Source organism: Ovis aries, chromosome 8, assembly GCF_016772045.2.
Source record: "Ovis aries strain OAR_USU_Benz2616 breed Rambouillet chromosome 8, ARS-UI_Ramb_v3.0, whole genome shotgun sequence".
Classification (NCBI taxonomy): Eukaryota; Metazoa; Chordata; class Mammalia; order Artiodactyla; family Bovidae; genus Ovis; species Ovis aries.
Window position 1 is genome coordinate 90,041,652 of NC_056061.1, and position 19,423 is coordinate 90,061,074.

Below are 19,423 nucleotides of genomic sequence, written 5' to 3' on the forward strand. Positions count from 1 at the left end.
ACCCATCATAAGGCAACAACCTCTACATAACCTGGGAATATGTATTTTTTTTAATAAAGTTATCAGCAACTCGATGTTTAAACAATGTGTAAGGAAAAATTATTTTTGAAAAGGAAAAAGACCTTCTTGCAATCAAACAATTTCTGTTTAGAACTACAGATATTTATTCACAAATTCATAGTATCTTTAGCGCAAACAGTGGGCATGTGTGCTGTGCTGGTGCTCACTTGCTCCCCAGGCCGGTCTGAGCTGCAGATGGACTGGCTTCCCCTCCGGGAGGCACCCTGTGTGTGTGTGGCCACACCCCGCGTGACCAAGCACGTCTGGTCGTCACTGGCCAGCCACACCGCGTGCCGAGCGTCTCCCAAGCCCACATCTGTTTCTGAGCAGGACCTGATCGCGAACGTGGTGGCCGTGGCTGAGAATACGGCGGACGAACTTGCACGCAGCGATGGGCGGGAGGTGCGGCTGGAGGAGGACCCTGACCTGCAGCTGCCCTTCCTCCTGCCCGAGGACGGCTACTCCTGTGACGTCGTCAGGAACGTCCCCAGTGGCCTGCAGGAGTTCCTGGACCCTCTCTGCCAGAGAGGTGGGTCGCCTTCCCAGCCCGGGCGTCTGCACTCCCTGCGTGACAGCGGGCCTCGTGCTCGCTGTGTGTTGACATATGTCAGGCCACCCCATGTGTGCACGCCCGGTGCGCTTCTGGGAAGGTCGGGGCCCGGGGAATGGAGGGATGCGGTCGGTGGTGACGTGGGGTCAGAGCCAGGCATAGTGCGGCCACCCGGGGCCTCTGCTCACTGGCCCTGGCGCTGTCCTCTCTCCAGTTCTGTGTGCGCATGGGGCTCCGTCCGTCCCGTGTGTCGGTGCCACCCAAGCAGAGCAGGCAGCAGCAGGGCCAGACAAGCCCCCAGCCTCCCGTCACTCTGACCTTCCACCGGGCGGTGGGCGCAGCCAAGCCAAGTGCCCCCCCCCACGGTTGTCTTGAGGCCGGAGTGGAGCCCCGTGGTGCTGCAGCGCAGGGTGAGCCCGTGCGTGTGGCGAGGGCGCGCACACTCGATGCAGCAGCTCGTTTCCCTGGGTCTGTCTGCCTTCGTGTGGTGTGTGTGGAGGACACGTTTCAGAGGTTTTGCAGCTTTAGTTCCAGACCACGGCAGTGAGTGTTGTAGAAAATCAAGTCACATCAAGGTTTTGGTTTCCCGTTGTGTGTGGAATTAAAGTTTACACCAAGCTGCAGTCTGTTGAGTGTGCAAAAGCTGTGTGTCTGAAAAACAGTAGACAAATTCCTTTATTGCTGGGCTTCCCTGGTGGTCCAGCAGTTTAGAATATGGCTTGCAATGCAAGGGACAACCCCTGGTTCGATCCCTGGCCTGGGAATATGCCACATGCCACGGGGCCCGCAAGCCAGCAGGTTGCAACCACTTTAAGCCCCCAAGTCTAGAGTCCGTGCTCTGCCACAGGAGAGGGCACTGCAGTGGGAAGCTTGCATACTGCAGCAAAGAGTAGCCCCTGCGTGTTGCAAGTAGAGAAAGCCTGTGCAGCACCAAAGACCCAGTGCAGCCAAAATTAAAATTAAATATTTTAAAATACTTTATTGCTAAAAAATGTTAATCACCACCCAAGCCTTCAGCAAGTCTTAAGTCATCAACATTTCAGAACCGTGATAGTTATGATTCCCTAAAACAGCGGGGAGAGAAACAAAGGATAGCTGATATTTCAGCAAAACTGGATTGAGACAGTGACTTTTAAAAAAATGAAAGGCTAAAACGAGATAAAATTCATTTATGTCATTATTATAATTGAGTGTTTGTGACATCTTTTTCTCATCTACCACAGACAGCCTCATAACTGTCCTGAGTTAGCCAGGTGATCCTTGCTGGGGGCGGGGGTGCAGCGAGGACCCCCGTGGGACAGCCAGGACCCCCGGTGCCAGGGGCACCCAGCATGCAGTGTGCTCTTCCTAATGGTCAGCTGGTGCTAATAAGACCGCTTGAGAGAAAAGGATTGTGTTTGTGATACAACTTTGTCACAAAATCTCTGAAAGACCCTGTAAGATCTGACAAGTGAGGGATGACGCAGGCTCAGTCTTGTAAACATGTCAGTAGTTCCTGTTGAAAACATTAAAGATGTTCTTTAAAATGTTGTCACATTTTTCGAAAAAATGTAAATGTGACCTCTAAGGAAATGACAGAGAGGAGTGAGGAGGCCCCCTTCCCCAGGATCATTGTTCCCCTGGAGTGAATCACAGACTCTGGGGGCGAGCCTGCCCACAGGCTTCTACCAAAGCTGCCTTCGGGTCCCTCTGTCCTTCCCTTCTGTCTGTCAGGGGTTCTCAGCCTGGCTGAGGAGCTCCTAGTTGAGCGGAGGAGACAGATCTGCAAGGAAGCATCTCGGCGAGATTCTGGTAACTTCTCATAGACGTGAGGAAGAAAGCTGTCCCGGGTGAAGAAGAGGGAACAGCTGCGCTTTTCTGCTTGGTGTCGGAATTACATGGGGCCAAAACAAATAGATTTTAATCACGAATAAAGCTGATGCAGACGTTTGTGTACAGGTTCTGTGTTCAGATGAATAGGTGATGTTAGATGTCTGCTAACTCACTTTTCGCAGAGAGTGAGGTCGTAGCCTGGAGACAGCCAACCGCGGCTGTAGGGGAGCGCCGTGCGGTCGGCGCCTTGTGTTGCCTGACGTGGCAGCTTTTCACGCTCACAGCCTGCCTGTTTTTCTCCCCAGGGTTTTGCAGGTTAATTCCTCACCCACGCTCCCCGGGCACCTGGACGATATACTTTGAAGGCGCAGATTACGAGAGTCACCTTTTGCGGGAGAACACAGAACTGGTGAGTACCGTGAGGTGGCAGGCGGGCCAGGGAAGGAAACTTGACTCCTTTCGGTTTGAAGATGCCTGGCTGTGTCTGTGCAGTTTCATCTGTAAACAAACATTGCCCTCCCAAAGCAGGGCACAGGTTCAGTTCTGGTCAAAGAGTTCAGATCCCAGAGCCCACACAGAGAGGCCGGAGGGGAACAATGATGCCTGTTGATACCCGCAGTTAAACCTCACACGTATTTTTAAAATACATTACTATGGCAATCTTAATGGGTTTTATTAGAAAAATTTTTCTGTGTTAGAAATATTTTCTATTTTCTAGTCAATTCTACCTCGTCTTAGTGAAAGTGTTAGGTAAGCTCAGTCATGTCCGACTCTCTATGACCCCGTGGACTCCAGCCCTCCAGGCTCCTGTCCACAGAACTCTCCAGGCAAGAACACTGGAGTGGGTAGCCATTCTGTTCTCCAGGACGTCTTCCCAGCTCAGGGATTGAGCCCACGTCCCCTGCTTTGCAGGCTGATTCTTTACCATCTGAGCCACCAAAGACGCCCCTGCCCTATCTTAGCTATGTGAAGGTGAAGGTGAAGTCGCCTAGTCGTGTCCGACTCTTTGTGACCCCGTGGACTATAGCCTACCAGGCTCCTCCATCCATGGGATTCTCTAGGCAAGAGCACTGGAGTGGGTGCCAGGTACCAAATCATTCTCTGATGTTTTATCTCTTGGTGAAAGATTGGCCAGTCCCGTTAGTGTTTCCTGGCTCATAGATTTTAGGGGAAACCTTGCCTTGCTTCCTGCAGAGAGTTTTAGACTAGAAAAGGAGCTTCGCCATGTCTTAGAAAGGGATGTCAGACCAGAGTTGTCTTTTCCTCCGCACACTGCACGTCAGCCCAGAGGACACAGGTGAGTCAAGCCTTTTCTCTGGGATCGTCATTGTTCCGTCTCATTCCCCTGAAGTGTAACTAACTTCTAAGCCACTCGAGGCTTCAGAGGAGCCCAGCAGGTGTGGCCGCCTGTCTGGCAGGTAACGGTGGACGGGGGCCAGTGTGTTCCCTGCAGGGACCATGGTTAGGGGCTCTTGGCTATGAAGAACGACCACGAGTCTTCTGGAGCTTTAGAAGCTTCCTGTGGTGACCTCCTGAATTATCCATGGATCACTCAGAACCGCACACCTGGTTCTCACCTAGTTTCTAAGAAGACAGATCACGTGAGGAGGCAGTACTTAAACGTAAGGCAACGGTGGATGTGTGTTTTGTTTATTAAATCCAAAGCAGTTGTTTTTGCTCAGTAGAAAAACTGAGCGGTTTTGGTTTGCATTTGAGCATCTCCAAGCTTGCCTTAGCTGGTGATCGCTGTCACACCAGGGAGATCACAGTGACTGTGCCACGCGTGCCTGCTCTTAGCTGCTGTTGAGCTAATAGCAGCAATTTCTAGTTTCCAAGTTTTATAGAAAAACAAGCACCTTGGATGGAATCACTGATTTTTTTTTTTTTTCCTATCTTTCTAGTTTGTTTATGGATCCCTCAGTCGATTTCAGGTCCTGATGCTTTGTAGAAGCTTTGTCGCCTGATCTTACTCATTGCCCTTAAAATATTACCATACAGACTTTGGTTCCAAACAAACAAGCTGTGTGTCTAATCACTTTTTGGCAGTATGCCTTTATACTTACATGTATAATTAACTGAATTCCCAGTGTGTGGGCCTCTACTTTGTTAACCTGTTCAGGTGAGGCAGGACATACGTAGACCATGTGACTTCTGGGGATGGCTTCCCTTTCTCATTGTGGATCTGTTGGGAACTGGCCTTATTGGGCACATACTTCGTCCCTTCTGCTCGATTCCCCCACCACAGGCCTCACATAGGCACGCTGAGCTTGGGGCCCGCTGCCTGAAGGCTGAGGCAGTGTATTTTTGCTATTGAATTTTCACAAGATAGGTTTGTGGTGGCTCAAATGGTTAAGAGTCTGCCTGCAGTGTGGGAAACCCAGGTTCGATCCCAGGTTTGGGAAGATCCCCACAGAAGGAAATGGCAACCCACTCCAGTACTCTTGCCCGGAAAATCTGTGGACAGAGAGGAGCCTGGCAGGCTACAGTCCGTGGGGTCGCAAAGAATTGGACACGACTGAGCAACTTTACTTTTCACAAGATAGAGAGACGCGAGAGCATGTTTGTTATAACTGTCCTCCCCCTGGGTAGTATAGAGTAAGTTTAAGTTTCTTCAAAAAATGTCCAGTAATTTTGTTTTAAAAGATAATAAAGTAAAATTGTAATGTTGTCTTTAAGACCAAGTTTTTCTTACATGGTAGTGATGCCAGGGTTGTTTTGTTTTGTAAATTAAGGTGTTTAAATAGCATGTAAATGTTTAGCATTTGTGGTGATTCTCTTGACGGCTCTGGAGTCGAGAAAGAATATGGGGTTTCCTTTACCAGGTCACCCCATCGAGGCGTGGTCTTTACTGCTTCTGTTTCTTCTTTGGTTTCAGCCCTCATTAAACTTCTCTCTTCACCCCTAGGCACAGCCTCTGCGTAAAGAACCTGAAATCATCACTGTGACCCTCAAAAAGCAGAACGGAATGGGCCTTAGCATTGTCGCTGCAAAGGTAGCACGGGGTTGGGGCGCGGGCTGCCACCTTCTGTCCCTTAAGCCTGAGTCAGCGGCGTCCCGTTCCACGTCTGGGGACCGGGCCTGGGAATGAAGTGCTGTGCGCGTGGCGTTCTTGGGATACCTGCTCCAGAGCCCGTGCATGGAGGGGCTGCTGGGCCCCTGTCCCCCAGCAGGCTTGGGCTGCAGGGGGCCACTGGGCGCCCATCCAGACGCGCGGCGTGCTGGGAGCTACAGCGAGGGAGCTGTGCCCCAGTCGTGTCCGGGGGAGCGGAGCGGGGAGGGGGCTTCTTCCCTTTTAAAGACACTCAGTTCGCAGGTGGAGCCTGCTCCGCAGAGGGTCAAGGGTTTGAAACAGCAAGGGGACGGTCGGGAGCTGCGATCTCAGGGCAGGGGCATGTGGGAGGACTAATGTGCCAGGCCTGGAGCCAGGGGCCGGGGCGCGGCAGCAGGCGTGCTCCAGGGCACGGCAGCCCGTCCAGGCAGTCCCAGGCCCTGTCCAGGGCCGCCTGGCCCAGCCCACTGGCCAGGACTCAAGCTGACCCCTTCCGAACAGGTCCTGAGCGTGGTGCTCGGGACGCCGGAGTGGGTGGGGCGGGCGGGAGCAGGCAGCTGCAGGCCTGGGGGTGGTTTCCTGTTTGCTTGTGTTGGATACAAGCGTGTGGAACCCAGAGGGCAGGAGGCAGAGATACAGACTTGTGCTGGCTTATAGGTGCTGTAAAGGCAGTAACTCAGAGGCTGTGCCCCGGCAACCGGGCAGTGTGCCATTCTCAGGCATGAAGGCATATGTTGGAGTCTGTTCACCTGTGGGCTTGACTGCTTGATCGAATCTGCTTTTCTCCAGCCCAGCTGTAGTTTCTCCAGGACTTGCAGGGAAAACAAGTCGTGTGCTGTACACACGCTGCGAGGCGGCGCTCTGCTGGTGCCCAGCGTGGGTCTGTGCCAATGGGCCCACCCTGCCCCCTGCTGGGCCACCTTGGAGCCCTGGGCGTGGCTGCAGCTCAAGCCCCGGGAGAAGCCTGGGGGCCTTAGAGCTGGTCCCCGAGGTCACACGGTCCCCTGTCAGCCCATCTTGGATTCACCCCGTAGCCCCGACTGGAGTGTAGGTGCTGTGTTTTTCCCTGTGAGCTGTCTGGGCCTTTGTGTCATTATTTGGCTCCGTCCTCTGCCTTCCCAGTCAGCCTGTGGCTTCGGGACCATGCGCCTGGAGGGCTCTGATGTCAGCCCACCGGCGCCCCTCCCAGCTGCGGCCACTTTATGGAATCCAGATGCCGTGGCTCATCCGCGCCGTCCACGCTGGAAGCCTGCCGGGGGGCTGAGGGGTCGGGGTGCTGCCTCTCATTCAGCTGAGGGCCGGCATGGCGCTTCCTGTTTAGTTTGGATTTTTAAAATAGAAACTGTTTCCTCCTTTTTATTTTTCTAACTCTTTTTAAAGTTTAATAAAGTACAAAGTAAGCGAGAATCTGAGCTGCCTGGTTACGTAAGAGCCTGAGGTTGCCGGGGCGCTGGTTGGAGTTGCTCAATGCCCGCGGTGGCCAGTCTTCAGAGACCAGCTGTGTGTTGGCCGTCGCCACCGCGGGGACCGGGCAGTGGTGGTCCGCCTGAGAGTCCATGTGCCCGAGAGAGATGTGGTTCTCCGTTGTCGGGAGAGCAGAGCCTGCGGTGAGTCTCCTCGGGGCCCCGGTGGCCGGTGGCCGCTGTCCACCCCGAGAGCTGCTGCAGCCTGTTGGCGACGCCCGGCTCAGGGAGCTCACGCTCACACCCCGGTGCTGGCTGCTCTGCGGCTCCGTGCCGCGGCTTCTCAGGGCTCGGGGAATGAGAGGCTGCTCGTACTTTATATGGGAAAAGGACAGCTGTGGTATGGTGGGTGCTGTTGGAAACAGTGGTCGCAACTGCTGTACAATTGCTAAGCACAGACACAAGAATGTCCACAAGGCAGGACGCTGGCCGTTCAGGTGGCGTTGGCTGCAGGCTTTGTCCACAGCCGGTCTCTTCTGCTAGCGTGAAAGTGACAGTTCGAAGGGTGCTCGTTAGGAGGTTTTACTGTTTTACTAGAAATGAATGGCTGATTGAATCTTGCTTGTGGTCTAACTGTATCTAGTATTGAGTTTTTAAAATTTTTAGTTAGCTTAGAAAAATTGCTGTGCCTTAGAGAGGAGAGGGTGAAAGCAGTGTTCACGGACGCGTCGCTTCCTCCCCACTGGACCAGTGTGTGTGAGCCGCGCTCAGTTCGTGAGGCTCCTGGGCCTTCGCACGTCCTCGCCGGGAGCCGGCGGGAGCGACCACATCAGGACCCGGGAGGTGCTCAGCTCCTTCCCTGGAAGCGCAGGGGGTCGTGTGACGTCCCCACATGGCTGCTGCTTCGGATCTGGACGGTTTGTTTCTGTTCTCACGGTGAAGTGTGTAAACAAGGCTTTTCCCTCTGTTTGCATTCATGGCCTAGGTGCACGTTTCTTGGGTGTCTGACACACTGACTCAGTTGCAGGACTGAAAGACAGGAATGCTAGTTTTCTGAAGCAGAACCTCCTTTCCCCTGGTGGTTCCGTAGAAAAAGACGGTGTGGGGTGTCCGGCTGCAGGGCCGTGGTGGGGGGCCCCTAGGGATGGTCCTGAGAGCCCCGCCCGGGGCCAGGGCTCCCCGCAGTGGCATGCCTGCCTGGGCGTCCGCGTCCTCACCTCCCTCTCGGAGCCCCAGACACTCTGAGACCCTCGGGAGGCTGCACCTTCACTCTGGAGACCCCGCCTTGCACCCTTCAGGACCCCATGGTCCCCTGCAGCCCGTCTGGGGCCCCGGCATCGGAGGCTGTGTGGTCTGCCTCCTTTCTGTCCTGGAGAATGGGGAGGTGGATGGCGTGCTGCTCCTCGCTTGCGCTGCACGTAAACAGGAAGCAAGCGCGCAGCCCTGACCTTGCAGGCCAAGGGGCGCTCCCCTCTCGGGGCCGTGCAGGGGGCCAGGGTGGGGAGTGTCCTGGGCCTGCGTTTTGACACCAGTTGTCTCAGAACTGAGGTCACTCCTAGCAGAGAGCACAAGCGAGGCGGTGTTGTTGAACCTCTAGTCTGAACCTCAGTTGTTCATGGATTAGAACTCCCGTCTGACTAGCAGCAGCGGCTCCGGACCCCGAGGCGGCGGCGGCGGAGCATTGTCCTGACAGCCGGGCGAGCTTGGACACGCCCGGCTCTTAGGTCATCCCGGCCCCGGCCCGTTTCCACGCCTGGGAACAATGGGCTGGGTTCATGCTCTTTGGCTGGCAGCTCCGTCTTCCTTCTGCTGCTGCCTTTTTTTCCATTTTGGATTGTGTTGTAATGATGTTTTTATGCTGTTAGTCATATCACACTCCCACGCTCAGTCGGAAGTTGCAGCTGGAATGTTGGGAGTGTGGGCCCCTCTGACAGAGTCTCTGAGTGGGAGGTGAGCGCACCTGCACTCCAGTCTTTCCCAAGGTGCCTGTGAAGGTAGAGGGGCGGCCTCCTCCAGACTCACGGCCGTTCCCTCGGAGCGCAGGGCAGCTGCCCGAGAGGTGCGCACATCGACCGTGCTGGGAAGTACGCGTGGCCCTGCCGGTGTCCGGGCGCCCCCGTCGGCCCCGCCGTCCCCGCGTGCCTGCCCCGGGTAAACTCAGGTGAGGTGCCGCCCTCCCCCTCCTCCTCCTCCTCGCAGACTCCTTCTCGGGCCTCCTTTCCCTCCTAAGGGAAAGGAAAGCAGCTCCAAGATGCATTTTCAGATGAAATCCTGGGCTCACACGGGCGTGCCCCTCGTGGTTCCAGGTCCGAAGTCTGGCTCCCGACCTCCTCCTGTGCCCTGGCTGGCTCGTGCGGCCTCTGGCGGTCCGTCCAAACCCAGATTGCGCAGCCAGAGGCTGGCAGCGGCTGCTGGGCTGCCTGTCACCCTCAGCAGCCTCTGGGAGGGGGACTTGGTATTTACGTGGAGTTAAATTACAAAATAGCATCCAGTAGGAGTTGTCCTTCCTGATACACGTGGAATACATCACCGCTTCCCAGAAGGGAGTTTTTAAAAAGGAATTTGATTTGTATTCACATGGGGAGTGGGTAATTCTGAACAGTGTTTCATTCTGATTTCATAAATAACAAGCAGACCCAATAGGTAAAAATACAAATAGACCAAAAACACAGTGATATTTTTTCAGTAGTAAATGCAGTTTAGATCTCTTTAGGCAAGTAGTTACTGAAATTTCTTACACCGTGCCTTTAGTTATTATACCGTGGTTACTCTTCTCACGGTTGGAAATCAAGGTGTGTAATATTAGAATATATGTTGCGTTATGGGAGGAGTTTGTTTTTACACAATTATCTGCATAATTACGGATTTATTGCTAGTATCTGTGGTTACTCATGACATAGGTTTACTATGAAAAGCTTAGTTTTGGGGTAACATCGTCCTGTAACTCAGGCCATGTAGGTAAATCGAAGTTTTCTATTAACTGCATTAAAACAGTGAGGGAAACTGAAACCAACAGTGTGTCTCCTTCAGTCGTGATTTCAGTGTCTCTCTGTTGCTGGAGAGACTGTAGACGCTTCCCACTCAGTCTTTGGAGTTGGGGGGACTTTGCTCTGGACTCCGAGTTTCAGTCGGAACGCACCCACCCCCGCACCCTGGCCTCGGTGGCGGCCGACACCAGCGCTGACGCGGCGTCGCCAGCGTCTGGAGGCTCTCTGTGGTCCTCTGTTGGCTGTTGGTCGGCGCTTAGGTCCTCATCTTTGTGTTCTTTTGATGACAGGTGGGGTGCCTTGATTTAGCAGCAAGAAGGTGTAATTTCTGGGCCCTATTTTTATGTGTCAATTTAAAAAGTAGAGTTACCAGCAAATGAATTTTAATTGTGTGCATATGTAAATAGAAGAGGAACTTAGTGGAATTTGTTGAATACTTTTTTTTGTAAGTCCAGTCTTACTGGGCTAGTGTGTGCAGTATTGTATAGAACTAGGACACGAGTGGTTTAATGCTTCTGAGAGTAACTTGGTGTTGCTGAATCTTCTACCGCAGTCTGTAGTAGTTTTGTTCAGATGAAATGCGGCTGGTGGCGAGAGCGCTCAGCAGTGTCAAGGAACACCTCTGTCCTGGTTCCTTCCAAGAGCTGACCTGCTCCCAGTTCAGATGGCGGTGGGCAGGGGCCAGGCAGAGCTCACCAACTCCCTGTCCCCTGGGTCCCGGGGTCGGTCCAGCCAAGCCTGCCCTGGCCAGACTGAGGTGCTGGGTCACCTTAGCCAGGCGCTGGATCGAAGGTTGTGGTCTTTGGGGTTGAAAGGGTTTAATATATGTACTGTTGATGTCATGTATGTATTGGGGTTGGCTAAAAAGGTCGTAGCAGCTCACAGAAAGCCTGTGATTCATCTGTACACTAGTTGCAGTTACACATTTTTATGGTCCGTTTATAACTGTGAGCGACACGTGAAATACGGGTAAGACTCGAGTCGGCAGAGACAGGCGGGAGCCTGGCCAGAGAGCAGGGCGCCCCCCAGGGGCGGTCACTGCAGAGTCGAGCAGGTGTGCGGGCATGGCGACACGTTGACAGACATGAGACACACAGAGAGAGTGTGCCAGGTAAACAGTGTAAGGTTGAGGCCACATTTGGAAGGCTCAGATGCCAGCCAGAGGTTGGACACCTCTTAGACTATTACCCTACCCCCAGGAGTCTTTTTAAGCAATCATATTTCACTGTGCTTTCTCAGTGACTTTTTATTAAAGTCAGTTCTTATGACCAGCCTTAAATAGACCTTTTAGATGCTAGTGGTCTTTTGAATTGAGGTCCTTTTTTTCCTCAGATGTAAACCTTTTGTCACAATGACATATACTTATAAATTGAATTTATTTGGAATTAAAAGGAATGACTGTCACTTGGAGTTTAGATAAATTCCCATCACGTAAAAAGCAGTGTTTCTCATTGCTGGGGTGCTGTCCCTCCGAGGATGGCAAACGGTGTCAGAAATGCTCAGGGTTCTCACTTCTGCACCAGGAGTTTGCGGGGTCATCAGTACTGTGTCGTCACTCACCGATAGTGGATTAGCAACTGCTCCGTAACCTACTGGTGTGTTCATTCAGGCGGCATCTAGATCAACCACGTTGCCCTGGCCTGACTACAGGGGTTTGGGAGCTCCCCTGGAAGGGAGCGGGGGAGGGCCCTCTGTACCGACCTCAGGAACAAGGGAGGTGCCGTGGGAACACGAGTGAGCCGGGGCGGCGGCGTGCCTGGGCAGGTGGGGAGAGTGGGTGGGCTGGTGAGCCCAGGAGGCAGATGATCAGAGGATTTGGGCTGACCTGTTGCATCAGAAGGCCGTTGTGTGTGGCAGGAGCATGGCTGAGGGGTGGAAGGGGGCACGTGGCGGTGTGGTGGGCCTGCACTTGACGTGGGTGCCCCATGCAGGCGGCTATCTGCTTGCTTACAGGCAGCTGGCCGCCTCTGGGGGCAGGGGGCTGCCTGCAGGAAGAATTTCTTAAGGCAGGTTGGATAGAGGAGCCAGTGGATCAGCCTTAGGAGAGTGTCCGTGTCTCGCCAGGACTGTTCTGAAATTCACAGTGTAAACTGGTGCTTGTTTACGGATGTGACTTCAGTCAGATTTTCCATAAGGCTGTCAGATATCTATATTACAGGATCAGTTGCTTGCATATTTAAACTTAGATTTATTAAATTTTACATTGCATGTGACGTGTGGTAAACTACCTACTTAAAGACACGGTCGGGTTCAGGCGGTGTTCCTGCTGGCCGTGGTCCATGCGGAGTCCGCGGAGTGGAAGCTTGTGTGCTGCTCTAGGGTGGCGTGTGATGGCCGGTCTGAGTGGAGTGGCGGGAGCAGGACGCAGGCGTGGAGCGCGGCCATGGGAGCGGGGCGCTGCAGCGCACAGACGCCTCACGGACGGGTGTGCAGCAGAAGCGTGCTCGCCAGGCCTCGGTTTGTTAGGGGACAGGACTGGACTCCTGCTGTTTGCTGTGTCATTCCATTTTGTGACCTTAGAAAGATTAAAGTTTTTCTTATTACAGCTGGCCTAAATAAATGAAATTTTTCCTTTGTTAATAATCCTCTTATAAAGTATACCAGAAATGGGGGAGGAAGTCTTGATGTGATTGTTATAAAATATTCATTCATATTAAAATATCCATACATACTGAAAGTATATATTTGATATTTCTTTTACAGCAGCCTTACTAGAAATACTATGTTGCTGGTATTACTGCTAGAGATTTCTTTAGTCATGGATGGTGGTAATTGATTATCTCATTAAAAGTGCGGTTCTTACCATTTAAACTACAAGGACAGTATTGCACTCCCCAAGAGCAGTGCTTGTGACAATGTAGTCTCTTCATTCGCACTGAGAACTGGGCGTCTGAAGTTTAGAAATGTTGCTTTTCTATGAGTCGGATGGAGAACAGAAGAAGAAAGTAATTATGCATTAAAAGCCTTAAAAAAAATCTGGTTTAGTTAAAAGGGCATAATGGCAGGAAAAGAGGGATTTTCGGTGCCCCATCAGAAACAGGGTCTGACAGGCGCAGAGAAAGCCGCCTGAGCAGGAGCTGCATCGGAGCCGGGGTGCTGTCTGTCTGCGTGTCTAAGGAGGTGGGGCGATGCAGGCATTCTGTGACTGACTGTGGGATGAGCGAAACTGTTTTTCAGACAGCTGGATCAGGTACCGAATCATGTATTACACAGAAGCACAGAACAGTGTTGGAGAAGCCGTATGATCAGGTTGTGTGGGAGGCGGGCCCTAGGGGCTGCCCTGGAGGTGGTTCCCCTCAGCCGTCTGACGCTGAGCCCAGCCCAGGTTCAGGGAAGACCGTGCTGGTGTCATTGAAGGTGGTTGGAAGCTGTGTCTGTTGACTCTTGGCTAAGAGATGGGCTCAACTTGAGAGAGTTGCCAGTATTGAGCGATTCATTCATCGTGTGCTCAGTCGTGTCCGACTCTTCATGACCCCGTAGACTGTAGCCCGCCAGGCTCTCTGTCCATGGGCTTCTCCAGGCAAGAACACGAGCGGGTTGCCATGCCCTCCTGCAGGGGACCAACCCGACCCAGGGGTCGAGCGCGGGTCTTCCGCATTGACAGGCAGATTCTTTCCCACCGCGCCACCTGGGAAACCCATCGAGTGACGATACAGACGCGCGTCTAAACGTGTGTGTGTGCACGTGTGCGTGTGCGTGCGTGTGTGTGTGTGTGTGTGAAGCCTCAGATGTACCCCCAAAGTGCAAGTTTTCCCAAGTGCCCCAGTAATTGCACGTGTGGCAGAGGGGCCTGGCACAGGCGGGGGCACTGCGCCGTGTGGAGGGACCGCTCGTGTGTCTGGACCAGACTGGAGACCAGTGACGAGGTCAGGGCAGACGGGCAGAGACGGGTCTTGAGGGGAAGAGTCAGGAAAGCGGGGGGGCCTAGGGGCTGCGTGGAGCGTCTATGGAGTCCGTCCGCGGGTGTGTAGGCACGGGGGTCTGGGGTGGGCTCTCGGGGGGCGGGGGGTGCTGTCGGCCTCACAGCAGGGTCTCTGCTCAGTCCTCCCTAACCAGGAGCCTCCAGACGGTCCTTGGCCCATTCTGTTGACCAGAGGGGAAAGGGAGTGTTCACGTGGAGATTATGGAGTTCCAGGGCGCTGTAGGAAAATGTGTCCATTAAGTCGTTTATCAAACCATCTTTATAACTTTCTGTGATACCTTATATTGATGCTTTTGTGACACCATAGGTTCACAAGCCAAGAAATACGCTCAGCTGTAGGATATTGATAGAAACATCCAGTGGCATCCACACCTCTGCATGCCTCCTCTGGGGGGGCCTTGTAGCTTCAGGACTTCCTTAGCATTATGGCACACGACCCTTAAATGGAGGCAGCGTGGAGTATTTTCTCCAGTTGTTTCTGCCGAAGTCCCTCTCGTCATTTGCAACAGCAAGATTTTTCTTGTTTTGAATTTTAAACTGTGTGTACAGAAAGAATAGGGCCTATCAAATGGCTCAGTGGTCAAGAATCCGCCTGCTGTGCAGGAGACTTGGGTTTGATCCCTGGGTCAGGAAGATCCCCTGGAGGAGGGCATGGCAACCCACTCCAGTATTATTGCCTGGGGAATCCCATGGACAGAGGAGCCTGGCAGGCTGCCATCCATGGGGTCACAAAGCGCTGAACAACAGCAACAGTGAAAGAGTAAGGGTGTGAGGGACGCGGGTGAGCACTAGAGCGCAGACCCCGGGTGAGCTGCATGTGTGCTGAAGTGATTATTGCGCGTGTCTCAGCACAGCTCACCCGCTGGGAGAGAGCGCGTCCCTGCCATCAGGCTGGCGGGTCTTTGGCAGTCCACCAGCTGACTGGTAATTGACTGAGTGTTCAGGAGTGAAAGAAAAGTGAAAGTGAAGTAGCTCAGTCGTGTCCGACTCTTTACAACCCCCTGGACTGTAGCCTACCAGGGTCCTCTGTCCATGAGATTTCAGGAGTAATTTTTCTTAATCTGAAAACAAAGTAGGTACATTTCCTGTGAGTTTCCTTATATTTACCCAAGTGTTCATTCTACTAATACACTTTTTGCATTTCTAATTTTCATGTGAAAACAAGAGCTGAGAGCTTCATTCCGGCCACCTGTGCGCACATTTCTCTCTCCTCTCTGTGTGCGCTCCGGTCACCTGTGCGGGCATTTCTCTCTTCTCTCTGTGTGTTGTGTTTCTCACTGTGTTTCCAACGTGGCGTTTTTCCTCACCTTTGTTTAGGGCGCTGGTCAAGACAAACTTGGGATTTACGTCAAGTCCGTTGTGAAAGGAGGCGCCGCAGACGTGGTGGGTATATGGTTGTTAAGGTGAAAGCCCCCAGCGTGTTGCGTGTTTGTCAAAAGGTCAAGTCTGAGTGTGCTCACCGCTGGCCTCCTCCCCCCCTTCTCCCCTGCTGTCGCCCCCTCCTCACCTGCCCATGCCTTGGGGTGCTCAGGACGGGCGGCTCGCCGCAGGTGACCAGCTGCTCAGCGTGGACGGACGGAGTCTGGTGGGACTCTCTCAAGAAAGGTACCATTTATTTGTTTAAAGATGACAGTATGCACTTCTGGTGTGTAGTTCACATTAAATTTTGGAATTAGAAGACAAAAATCCACGCTGAAAGCTGTGCCCTTCCTCCTTCAGAGGAAAAGACCTAGCAGAGTGTGTGCTTTACTCTGAAAGGCGTCCTTGCCTCCAGCGGGTGCTGCAGTCTCTGCAGGTCGCCTCACTGTTCTCAAGACAGCGAGAAGAGCTGTGTGCAGAGTTGTCCTCAGAGGCAGGGCGCCTGAGACCCCGGCTCAGACTAGCAGGGGCCCGTGGGGTGCAGCCCGCTCTGACCCTGGCTTGCCCTGGGGACGGGAGACCTGCCCACACTCTCACCCTGTGACCTCTCTTCCCAGGGCGGCAGAGCTGATGACAAGGACAAGCTCCGTCGTGACGCTCGAAGTAGCGAAGCAAGGAGCCATTTACCACGGCCTCGCCACCCTGCTCAACCAGCCTTCCCCTATGATGCAGAGAAGTAAGGGGGGCGGAGGGGCCGTCTCTTCACGGGCCGCGCCTGCCTGCTGCGGGCCGGGCAGCCGGCATGACCTCTTCCAACACTCACAGACCCTTCGAGGCAGGCCCTGTTGTGTTCATTGTCCTGATTCTAGAGAAGAGCGTGAGGACGAGCACCCTCGAGCACGGAGCCCAGGATGGCAAGCACATGGGTTCCCAGGGCCCAGGCTAGGTGTGGCCAGCCGGCCTTCAGACACGGTGCTGATTTATTTGGTCTCCCAAGAGCCCCTCACCGCACCTGTGCAGGCCTGGTGACTGTGGGGGACCCCAGTGTCCCCCATGCCAGCACTCAGGGAACTCGGTCTATCGTGAGTGGAAGAATGATTTTTCAGCTCTGACAGGCAGACACAGGATGTGAGGTGTCCAGAGAACAAGCAGAGTTCTCTCCTGAAGGACTGTTCATAAACAGTTAGGTCAGGCTCACATGCTCTGAGACAGGACATGATTGTTACAGGGAGAGTCTACTTAAGAGGTCAATTTTTGAATAATAATTTGCTGATAAGAATCGTGGTTTTGTAGGTACATCAAAAACCTCAGAAAAAAGTCAATATAAATGTCAGGCTTTTTAAAGAATTAGTTCAGAAACCAGGGGAAAACCGTTCTGACTCCCATTATCTTAGAAATTGCTGTCTACTTTGCATTTCCTTGGCTCACCGTAGGTGAGCAGGTCGGTACCCTGGGCAAGCCCAGGGCCTGGCCTCGCACTGGCCTCATCTGGCTCACTCGAGAGCCTGGGCTGCTGTGGGTGGAGACAAGCAAAAGGCACGGCCTTCATATACAGCACTATTTTCTTTTTTTTTTCTTTTTTCATAGCATAATACTTAACGTATTGGTGTTCTGATTCCCAAGTTTATAGTCATTTAAAAGAAGCAAGCTTGATGATGAGTTAGGAATCACTGAGAGAAAGCGTTGGAGCCAAACGTCAGGGCTGTCGGGCGGCAGGATGGCAGAGCAGAGTGTAAGGAGTGAGTGACCCCAGCAGATGAGAGCAGCTCAGGAGGAGGATGCCCTGAGTGAGCGAAGAGCTGATGCAGGCTTTATAAGTGCAGGAGGGGTGTTTGCGCTTCAGCGAGGATGTCCCAGTGACGGTGGTCTTGTCCCTGAAGAGCTCTGAGAGCACTCTGCTCACCCGTGTTGCTTTCTCTGAAGCCCTTTCTAGAGAGTCATTAGACAGACTCTGCTCTCCTGTAAAAATACCTCATTTCTGCTGCTGAGAAACCAACTTACCCGTGGAATTTTAGATGTTGGTAAATCACATTGCCTTTAAACAGTATTTAAGATAGAATCGAGAACAAACGATAACGTCTTGAATGTGTTTTGACTTCAGTTTCAGAGCGCCGTGGGTCAGGTAAACCCCGACCAAAGAGCGAAGGCTTTGAGCTGTACAACAACTCGACTCAGAACGGGTCCCCGGAGAGCCCGCAGACGCCCTGGGCCGAGTACAGCGAGCCCAAGAAGCTGCCGGGCGATGACCGGCTGATGAAGCACAGGGCGGACCACCGCTCCAGCCCCAATGTCGCAAGTGAGGGAGCCCTGTGGCCCTTCCCCAGGCCTGCCCCACACACGTCTGCTCACCGCCAGGGGTGGGGGGGCGTCACTCCAGGGGCTGTCGGTCAATAAAGATTGTTCTCGCCTCCGTAGATTAGCCAGCTGGGGTGTGTTTCTCCTGAGGGACGTCACAACTAACGTTCTAACAGGCGCTAAAGGATGGTTTGGGGACCTTGATTCACGGGGTGCCTAGGCAGGTGCACTGACGCGGGCAGAGGGGGGCCGGCTCCCCGCGGGCGCGGACATTCTCTGTGCTGTGAAGGACAGATGACAGGAAGCAGCCGGCATAGGAGGCTGTGGTCTAGGTACCAGGTTCACAAAGCCTGACATGACGTCCCTTCTGGCCCTTTGTCAGACAGTTGGAGATGTCTGCCCGGCCCTGGTCCGCGCAGGAAACTCGGGGCTCTGGTCCGGTTACTGAAGAGCCCCCACCTCCGAGGGCCCCGGGCTTTAGGTCTGGGCTCCGCTCCTCATGGCAGTGACGCCACCGACACGGGCACTGCCCGTGTACAGCTCCCATGCCGTGATGTCGGGGGTGCTTATTTAACGCTGAACTTTCTTTCCTGTCTCCCACCAACAGATCAGCCTCCCAGTCCTGGCGGAAAGAGCGCGTATCCCCCGGGAACAGCAGCCAAGATCACGTCTGTCTCCACAGGGAACCTCTGCGCTGAGGTCTGGGCGATGAGCAGGCAGACTCGGGCTTCCCTGAGTGCCTGCGTCCTCTGGGAGAATGTCCCAGTGGTTGTGGCTCCTGAGTGTTTGGGTTTTAAGGTTTTAATATAATGGGTCAATAAGCTTTAAGTTAGTAACTCAGCACAAAAGAAAATGTTTTTATTATTCTCAGTATAGGACTGAACACTTCACATTTTTAACATTTTTAAAAATACACAGATTATATTTTAACACAGATCCCTGAAGTTAAGTCAGCCTATGGTACACACTGCTAAACGCTGCTCCCCCCCTCTGCAGGAGCAGACGCCTCCGCCTCGCCCCGAAGCCTATCCCATCCCCACGCAGACGTCCACCAGGGAGTATTTCACCTTTCCGGCCTCCAAGTCACAGGACCGCGTGGCGCCCCCGCAGAGCCAGTGGCTGGGTTTTGAGGAGAAGCCCCAGGTGCTGGCAGACGGAAACCACTCCAGCGCCGCCATCCAGGTGAGAGGCAGGCCCGGGTGTCCCCCGCCCCCAGGAAGGCCCGAGAGGGCAGACGGGCACAGCCAGCATTCGCTGTAGAGCAGCGCTGGGGCTGCCGCTGCCTCTCTGTCCTGGGCTCTGAGGTCACCAGGGAAGGGCCCTGTCCTGACGTGTGCCGGCTTTAACACACGCTCAGTGTCGCTTAATGAATGGCTGCAGTCTGTGGGGCAAGGTTCCTAGACTGTGGGAGGCAGCCTGAGAGCCGGGATGGTGTCCAGGCACGTGGCTGTTCCGTACCTAGGAAGGCAGAGAAGACCCAGGTCCCGCTGGTGGGGCTGAAGCAGCCCGCGGCTGGAGGAGGAGCAGGCAGGGCGCTGGGGGCCCGCGCCACCGGATCAGAGGCGCTCCACCCACCAGGGCCGGGCCTTGCTCTGTGTGCTGGGCACGTGGCAGTTTCCGGTGGACAGGCAGGGTGACCACAGTGAAGGGCTTTCTGGGCCAAACCCACGGCCTGGGGTTTTATGAAGTTAGCAGCTAACTTGGATAACCATCCATGCTTACTGGGAGTGGCCCCTGCTGCCTCCCCCCCACCCCCCCAACACACACACACCCCCCCCACACACACACCCACCCCCACTCCTGGTTTCTGCCTCAGGGAGGTGGCTGTGGCCTCCTCTGGTGGAAGCTGAGCAGGATGAGGCTGTCGGGGTGTTTCCATGTGTGAAAGGTGACCGTCCACCCGGAGAGATTGGGGAAAGAAGTTACATGTTCTCTTAAAAGTAGCACAGTCTAGGCTTGGTGACAATCACGTGCCCCACTAATTCG

The 19,423-nt window shown here is 53.9% G+C and overlaps 1 protein-coding gene across 19 annotated transcripts in view; it reads left to right on the forward strand.

The window, feature by feature from the left end:
* Positions 1-19,423, forward strand: part of AFDN (afadin, adherens junction formation factor) — a 110,937-nt gene that overhangs the window by 76,469 nt on the left and 15,045 nt on the right. For all 19 annotated transcript variants that reach the window (XM_042253722.1, XM_042253732.1, XM_042253723.1 and 16 more), the window contains 9 exons: positions 391-589; positions 2,728-2,831; positions 5,328-5,414; positions 15,101-15,166; positions 15,315-15,388; positions 15,760-15,878; positions 17,244-17,438; positions 18,045-18,136; positions 18,434-18,619. In XM_042253722.1, coding sequence (XP_042109656.1) covers positions 391-589; positions 2,728-2,831; positions 5,328-5,414; positions 15,101-15,166; positions 15,315-15,388; positions 15,760-15,878; positions 17,244-17,438; positions 18,045-18,136; positions 18,434-18,619 — 1,122 coding nt within the window. The remainder of the gene's footprint in view (positions 1-390; positions 590-2,727; positions 2,832-5,327; positions 5,415-15,100; positions 15,167-15,314; positions 15,389-15,759; positions 15,879-17,243; positions 17,439-18,044; positions 18,137-18,433; positions 18,620-19,423) is intronic.